We start from the raw sequence: 8,296 nt of genomic DNA on the forward strand, positions 1-8,296 counted from the left end.
CCGTGGTAAACCATCACCTCGTACGGTCGCTTTTTTTTTTTCTTTTTGCTGTTTCTATCACACGTCTTCTCTCACTGCAGTCAAACACGGGTCCGCACAACAATGATGCCCAGTAGTGTCAGAAAGGGAAAACACTCGAGTGGTAAAAGTCGGAGACAATAAACTCGGATACCCGCAAACAATGACGATGAGGTGGTGGTAGTGGTGGGGCGAGGTAGGAAAGAATCACACAAAATATTAGCAATGAACCCTTGGCGGTGCAAATGTCCCCATATGGGTTTGCACAACACCGCAGTTCCTGGCAACACGCATCTCCATACTGCCGTGTTTACATCGATACTTCATGGTTTAAAGCAGCGCATCCACATACCCCCGGAGCCGCTTAGCGCCTCAACAAACGCTTTGCTCCACCCAACACGTTCCACACTACCGGTGGCACACCACCGTGCGCATCAATCGCCGCAAAGGCCACAGCTGTCATGGCAAATGTGGCTGTGCAGAGCAATGTGGACCAAACGTCCCTTCGCCTTTCCGCCTCGCTCTTTGAACTGTTGTAAACGTTCCGCAGCCGTCCCCCAACGGTCCAAAGAGTTGAAATGCCTTCGCAGCACATATCCCACTTTTCGCGCCACATGGCACTAAACCACTGCTTCTCCCAGTGGAAGCGAAATGTTGCTATTGTGAAGCAACCGATCTTGTGGGGAATACGATAGAAAAGGCAAAAAAAAAATGCGCAGGAAGTATAAGTAACACACAAAAAAAAATCAAAAGAAAGGGGTTTGTTACACAAGAAGTTGAAATAAACAAGGCTACATATTTTACCACACCGCATTCCGGCAGGTAGAAACAAACAAATATACAAAAAGAAACGAAAAATAGCTAAGCGAATCCCACGCGATAGTATGGGGGAAGAATAAACGCACGCACGTTTGCGAAAAAAAAAAAATGAACATTTTTCTCTCTTTTAAAAATAATCAAACAATACCAACGGAGCAACGACAAAAAACAAAAAAAATATTAGACGAACCAAAGACTCACTTTTTGTCACCTTCACCTCAAATGATCGCCAGGTGAGGCGCACACCTCCTTCCTCCCCCCCCCAAAAAAATTCGGATGCGTCACGCCCCCACCCTTTTTTCTCTTCTTCCAAATAATCTCCACGTAAGTGAGCGTACAGGTTTTTTTAAATTGCAAACTTAAAGTACAGCACACAGCTTTATTTCAGCGCACTACTAGCAGTACGGCATAGGGAGCGGTTCCAGTTTACAAGCCAGAAATATATATATATATATGCGTTTACCGTTCTCAAGAGAAGTCGACGGGAGGGTCCCCGCAGAACATTCGTGTGGCGGCAACCAGCTCTCGCGTCGGCAGCGTTGCTTCGTCCACTACTTCTGATGCCAACATTTGCGTCAACCGCTGCAGGCGCCACTGAAGCCGCGAAAGGAACCGCTGACCCGCCTCTCGCTCCTCCGAGCAGAGGCACTCGGTTCTTGTGTTGATGTGCTGTAAAATACGCAGCGCAGCGACGGCGGCACGGTCGCCAATAGAGCCATTACCAGCACTCCGAAGAATTTCGAGGGCGAGTTGCCGCGCCACTGCGCAATAAATCCGCGGCACCGCGAGGCCCGGATAGGGCTCCAACGTGTAGGACATGGCGTCAACAATATCGTAGCGACTCGGTACGTCTGCAGCGGTGCGTACGAGGGAGTACTGCCAAGTTGGGTTGGAGGTTGCCCGGTCTGTGAGCGTAGCAGGTTCGATAAGGCCCTTCAAGACGCGTACGGCACTCAATATAGAAACAGACAACTCCACCGAAGTGCCTTTGGATGTGTGGCTCTTTGCAACCGAGTCCTGCAATGCAGCGCCACCGCGACACGGCAGCCGCTCCTGACTTACCCCCAAATTTGGTGGGACCAGCAAAATAGTCTCCGTCACACTACGCTCAAGGTAAACCAAATGCTCAATGGCCTTCATGTACTCACAGCGAAGTTCTGAAGAAACACCACGAGCGGCAGCAACACCTCCCAACTTCTCACAGTCGCGCTGTGCGATCTTTTTGCATCGAACAATAGTCGATGAAAGAACAAGTAGATGCGCGAGCCGATCATCGCAATGGCCAACGACATTACCGCTTGGCCAAAGTGACGCGGCTAATCCTAGGGCAACGTCGTTCTCGAGCCTTGCGGCGATACTTGGAAACAACGAACCCTTTCCTCCGAAAGCAGAGGGCAACTGAGGTCTGGCTACCTTGTTATTGCAGTACGGCTCAACCCTGCAGTAGTTAGCACTCAGCAGTTTGGGCTGGCAGTAGCATTCCTTTCGATCCTGTCTTGTGGTGCCTCCCCAAGTGTTCAGCAGTTCGCTGCTGAGGGCTATAGGTTGATTCTCGGTGCGCCTCAGCATTTGTAGAGGTGATGCGTACTGTTTGGGAAACATGCGATCACACGGATCGGTTGCTATGGGCTCAGCACCACAGTGTTTTAACTCTCGTTGAATGTGGATGGCCTCCACTAACAAATATTGGTTCTCTTCCTCATAGCCACTGATAAGACTTTGACAGACAGCTGGCATACACACCCTTTTCCTCCTAGTCTTAGAAAGGTACCACAAAAATCGCGTGTATAAGCATCATTGCACAAACGCAAATAAGAAAAAGAGACACGTTATACGCACAGAAAAGGTCACAGCAACAACAACAATCGATGGGATTTCCACACACAAAAAAAAGACGTGTGTACACACTTCTGGGATGCGAGAGGTGCATAATGAGCTTTTCTCTCGATAACTTGTCCCCAGTGTACGCCGTGCGCTTCCCAACCCCGACCTTTCACCTCACCCCAAAAGACCTTCTGCCACAAGAATCGTCCGGAATTCAGCGAAAATGCACTGCAGTTCGGCACTCGATGTTGCACCAGTGATCATCACGCTCAACCCCTGCCGCAACGCCGCCCTCAAGGCGCCCTGCTCCTTGTACTGGGCGTATGTCTCCGTTGTGTCTCCAATAACCTCCCGCAGTGCACCACACAGCGCGCGGGCCACCACAGGTGTGAGGTCCGCTGTGGCGTATCGCCCCGCAGTAAGGCACGACGGGGGGACTCGCGCGAGGGCTGAAGCGGCTTGCGTACGGACCTTGAAAATGCGATCACTACATACCACAGTGCACAGCCGTTCAACAGCAGAAGTCGCTCCTTTTGGCTCCGCATCGAAAACCACCTCCCGCGCGAGACCGAACCCAAGAGCGCATGAAGCATTCCATCTTAATTTGGCATCACAGCTGAAGGGGTTTAAAAATCGTAGAAGAGTGTCAAAGAATGCCTCCGCGACAACCTGTTGCTGCTCCTCACACTCCGCCCTCGCCTCGGCGATTAGTTCCTCGAAGGTAAGGCACCCCAAGAGGTGACTCATTATGCGAATGCCATGCCCCATTATGGCAGCGTCGTCATACTGCTCGGCAGCATGCAGAGCAACCTCACAGAGTAGCTGAATGTGGCGTGGAGACTGCCTAAGGGGGTTCTCATGAGCGGCAGCGCTTTCTACGCCGTCATCACCATCGCCCTCCGCTGAATTCTCAATCAATCGTGAGGTGATGTTTGAGAGAGCGAAAGCCGCCTTCCCTCGGACGGTGGAGCAAGGGTCATTGAAGAGACAGGAGACCGCAAGGTCGACGAAGTCCAGTGTCTTGCTGTCGAGGGCGGTGTACTTCCACGCCCACACGCCAATAGTTGTGAAGGCCTCCGCTCTGCCGCTGCTCTCCGTTGCAGATGTCGCGGCGACAACCTTTTCGATAATCTCCTGGCGAGCACTGTCGGAAAGGGAGAGCAAATACTCATCCCCCACTTGAGCAAGGCAACGTAAAGCAGCCCGGCGGGCCTCGATGTGCCGAGAATCCCTAACTGCCATTCGTAGCACCGGAAGGACAAGCTCCGCCACGATTTGTTCCTTCTGCAACTGCGTTGCCCGGTGGGAGGCATAGTTGGGTCGAAGCGCGGGGTCCGCCGACTGTCCATCGAAGGGTTGCCAGACATAACCCATGAAATGCACCCACCCCCGCAGACACTCACCAAGAGTTGCATCAGCAGCTCCTCCCGCAGGGCATGTGGTCCCCTCTAACCCCGTACTCAATCGTAGAACGGCACGGGAAGCTGTGATAAGTTGTGAGAAGTGGGCCCCCACGGTAGCAGGATGCAAGCGGGAGAGTTGCACAACACACCTCCAAACCTCCACGCGTGCCGCGGCATGCGTTAAAAGTGAATCAACCAGTGCCCTGAAACCGTCACAACGTGGCTCGCTTCGACTGAAGGGCTCGAGATTTTTTGCTTCTACTTTAACGTTTTCTTCGTCCCACAAGAGGCAGTCGTGCACCACACTAATAAGAGACTCGGATTTTAACACTTCACAAAGGAAGGCCGTTGCCGCCTTAAACCTACCGCTGTCACATGTGACAAGGCACTCGCGGAGCACATTCATGCGCAAGACACTGCCCACCATCTCACGGCACTGTGGGCACCGATTGTACGGCGTGACTGCGACGAGTACGGAAAAAACAGAAAAGTGAATGCCAGTGCGGTGATTTTGCACATTAACCGCTTTGGAACAGACACCTTGCATTAGCTCAGGGGTATCCGGCGTCTGCGTTGCCCACAGTAGTGCATAATGTATAGAAGCTAAAACCCGACCACTCAGTGACGCCAAAGACAGGAAAGACTGCCGTTTCTGTTGTGGCTCTTCTGCATATGTGAAATTGGTGCTCAGCTTGCGGAGCAAGGCGGAGAGCAGGGCAGCCGCCGCCGCTCGAATTCGTTCCTCTCTATGCCACAACAATGGAGTGAGCAGCGGGTGTGAAACCCGGGCATCTCTCGCATCCACTTCAGGAAACAACACAGGTAAGTATCGAGTAACGTTAAAGGGCGAATTGCGAAACCGCATCAGCGCAGCCACAAGCATATAAAAAGCCGACATACGCACCATGTGGCAGAGTTCGTCAGAAGCACACTCTCCGCTACCGTCGCCACCCTGAGTAGCATGAGCGTCAACCATTCCTTTGTTAATGTTACTGACGGAAGCATAAACCACCGCTTCCACCCCTACACCAAATATTTTTTCGGCCATCTGCCCATCTTCAATTAGGTGAGAACTGCTAGTAGATTTGCTGTCACTGCCATTCACATTCCTCCGCACTGGTCGCTGCTGCCTCGACGCATCCTGGCGGTTGGCAGCTAGTAACGAGAAGTCGAAAGTGTTCTCCGACACCGGTACGGCTGCCCAACAGTACCATGTGATTACCTGCGCAAGAGTATTTATTCGTTGCATATGTTCTGACTCAGTTAGGGAGTGGACGTGGCCTCTTCCGTCACCACCGCATTTTCTATTTTCGTGCAGTAGCCTCCCTAACATCGCGGTAGCCGCGGTTATCAGCGAGTCTTCCGGAATAGCTGGTCCCCTTGCATGAGAAGAGTACGAGCCATTTCGCGTTAAGTCATGTCTTTCCGATCCAGCTGCTTTTCCCCATCCCCGGCGATGGGATCCTTCCTCACCAAGTCCTGTTATTTCCACAGCGGCAGAAACCACCTCATCAGCACTGGAACGCAGCGCGGTGTAAAATACCCAAAGGTGATGCTTCACGACTCCACTGCACTCTGCCGCTGTGGCAGGGGGGGCTGTCTGCATTTCGATCGTTGCCTCAATAGTCTACTCGATAGATCGACGCCACTTTCCTGTCCTTCCTTTTACCTCTTTAGGTCCACTTGATACTCTATTGAAGCTTTTCCCCACTTGAAGCAAAGTCCAGGGACCTCGTACGAGGGTGGCAGTGAGCGAACCATTCAAATAAAAAGAAAAGAGGAAGGGAAAACAAATGCGCCCCAAACAACGTATGGACAAACTACAGTGAGATCGCCAGAGGCACACACGCAACACTTACACCACAAGACGGCAAAGAGGAACTTGATTACACGTCCAAGTGTGCGTCCGTATGTTACCAGTAATGATTCGACCGTATTAAGTCAGGTATTTCCACCAAGGAAGTTCGTTACAGCATGGATAAAGGCAATGGACCCTAACAGTGCAGCCAACCTTACAGCGTCTAATCGTAACTACACCACGGGAAAGAGAAAGAAGAAACAGCCTGTAAATACTACGACAGGCGAGAGGCGCCAATGCCCTTCTTTCTTATCTTCAGCGTGCGTTTGTCCTCCGGATGATCATCTGAGGTCAAAGAATCGGGGACTACTGCACCAGTTCCATTCCTTGTTGCAGTGCCATGCAGACGTAGTTTCTGTGGTTTCATTTGTATTTCTTCCCCCCAAGACTCCTCATCGTCCTCACGCACAGACGGCGACGATTGTGAACCCCACACTTTCTGTGGGAATGGGGACGCTTTCGACGCTGCTGGTATGGAGTTTTCCATCCCCCCCTTTGTGGTGGATTCCAATTGAATGACACTACTGCTACCACTGCTCCCCCAACCTTTTGTATCCAACGCCGCGTTACTGCCCTTTACCTCATTTCCGGCCCCGTTTGTATTGTTGTTAACAACCCCAGCAGGGGGAATGACATTACCTTCATTCGCTGTACTCGACGATATTTCCCTGTGGTTCGCATCTAAGCGGGAAACGGCGGCATGTATGACGTCCAAGGCCACTGCTCGCACCTCTGCCACTTTATCCATGGAAAGCGGGGAAACACCTGGAATCACCAACTCTGCGATATCTTGCGCGGTGAAGTGCTTCAATGTTGTGTGAAAAGAACGAAGGGCCGCGGTACGGCTGGGAGCAAAAGGATCCTTCAACATCCTACCAAACCTTTGGGCGAACAGTTTTGACCTATACTCCGCTGGAATGGTGTCAGCAATCAAACAAAGGGCGATGGTGGCATTCGTGCGAATAGGGCCCTCAGAGTCCTGCTGCAACTGGGCAATATACTTTGGAACATCATTTACGATCCTTTTTTCCGTCAGCAAAGGCGCGATAGGAACGAGGGCCCTAGCACTGTGCTCTCGAATAGCCGCTATCGGACTCTCAAAACCTGAAGCATATTCGCTCCACACCTCACCATCGACGACGGCAGGCGGCATTTGCGGAAGCAGCTCTGCTGCGTGTTGAAGGATCCGCAACCTAACCATTCTCTCCTTAGAGCGAAACAAAGCTACAATAACCGGGGAGACATGAGTCGCATATTCCTCCGGTGACGGCATCCGAGCCGCTATCTTCACCACCGTATCCACGACACCAGGTAATATCCCGAAAGTAAAGGAAGCCCGAAGTTTCTGGAGCACCAGGTGCTTACAAGCATCCCTGGGAAATGTGTGGACGACGTTCGCGAGGTGTTCCATGAACCGCTCTCGCTCCGCAGCATCCTTTAGGGAATAGTCATCTAGCATTTGCATAGATTGGACGTAGTCACTTGAGATGATGAAATCGCTTGTTCGCAGGAATCGATCTACATCATGTCTCATTTTCGGATTAACTGCGCAAAGCCCGCTGAAGCCACTTTGCAGAGTCCGTGGAAGTGTTCGACAGCTACGCAGATCTTCTGTACTACAAGACTGTGACAACTTGCCTGAGGTCTGATCGTTCACTCCCAGAACTTCGTATATGAGACAGGCCAATCCCCACGAATCGATAGCGCACGTTTTCCCACCGCTCTCATAGTTCGTGTGCTGCGTTTCTGGCGGACGGCGGTACGCCGGAAGTAACGAACAATATGAAAGATATGAACTTCCAACGTCATCAAAACCGCTAACAAGCTCAAGACCAAAGAGCCTCCACTCGCCGGTCGAGATAACAAACACGGAGTCACGCCCTACGTTTCCGTGAATCAACTTATTCTTGTGAAGTGCACTCACGGCGGATCCAACGGCCTTCAGCCCCAATGCAACAATGTCATTAAAGGCTTCACCCTCATCATCGTCATCACCAGACGTGGCTAAGGGACTCCCCATTTGTCCACATTTCATTTTACTCAGTGGTTCACAAGGCTCGGTGGCAAGATACACCGTGTCTCGGTGTTCAGCAGCCCCATAGCAACGCAATATACCAGGAAGAAGCAAGCTCTTAGCCCTCTTCATTGCATGGCGTACTAACTCCCTTTTCCGTGGCTCCATATCTGCCAAATTCACGGAAAATATTGTGACGGATCGCTTGCTTTCATCACATTCACCCTGCCGCATGGTCCATGTGATGGTCGGAGTGTCAGCAGTAGTGGTGCTGGAACCACTGCACGGAGTGTAGGGGAATCCTGGTATGGATTCCGTGAAACCAATCGCCCTCAGGAGGAAGGCCATATATTTTTTTTT

The 8,296-nt window shown here is 51.6% G+C and overlaps 4 protein-coding genes across 4 annotated transcripts; all 4 read right to left on the reverse strand.

The window, feature by feature from the left end:
- Positions 1 to 382: 382 nt before the first annotated feature.
- TEOVI_000129800 (uncharacterized protein) lies at positions 383 to 634 on the reverse strand (the record flags this gene model as incomplete). Its single annotated transcript, XM_067224539.1, has 1 exon — positions 383 to 634. One exon carries the CDS (start codon positions 632 to 634, stop codon positions 383 to 385), a length of 252 nt encoding a protein of 83 aa, XP_067080640.1.
- Positions 635 to 1,305: 671 nt separating this feature from the next.
- Positions 1,306 to 2,574, reverse strand: TEOVI_000129900 (uncharacterized protein; the record flags this gene model as incomplete). The annotated part of the gene is made up of 1 exon (XM_067224540.1): positions 1,306 to 2,574. One exon carries the CDS (start codon positions 2,572 to 2,574, stop codon positions 1,306 to 1,308), a length of 1,269 nt encoding a protein of 422 aa, XP_067080641.1.
- Positions 2,575 to 2,835: 261 nt separating this feature from the next.
- TEOVI_000130000 (protein of unknown function (DUF4042), putative) lies at positions 2,836 to 5,670 on the reverse strand (the record flags this gene model as incomplete). The annotated part of the gene is made up of 1 exon (XM_067224541.1): positions 2,836 to 5,670. One exon carries the CDS (start codon positions 5,668 to 5,670, stop codon positions 2,836 to 2,838), a length of 2,835 nt encoding a protein of 944 aa, XP_067080642.1.
- Positions 5,671 to 6,136: 466 nt separating this feature from the next.
- On the reverse strand, positions 6,137 to 8,284 carry TEOVI_000130100 (uncharacterized protein; the record flags this gene model as incomplete). The annotated part of the gene is made up of 1 exon (XM_067224542.1): positions 6,137 to 8,284. One exon carries the CDS (start codon positions 8,282 to 8,284, stop codon positions 6,137 to 6,139), a length of 2,148 nt encoding a protein of 715 aa, XP_067080643.1.
- Positions 8,285 to 8,296: the final 12 nt, after the last annotated feature.

This window comes from Trypanosoma equiperdum (assembly GCF_001457755.1).
Source record: "Trypanosoma equiperdum strain OVI genome assembly, contig: ctg_346, whole genome shotgun sequence".
Taxonomy (NCBI): Eukaryota; Euglenozoa; class Kinetoplastea; order Trypanosomatida; family Trypanosomatidae; genus Trypanosoma; species Trypanosoma equiperdum.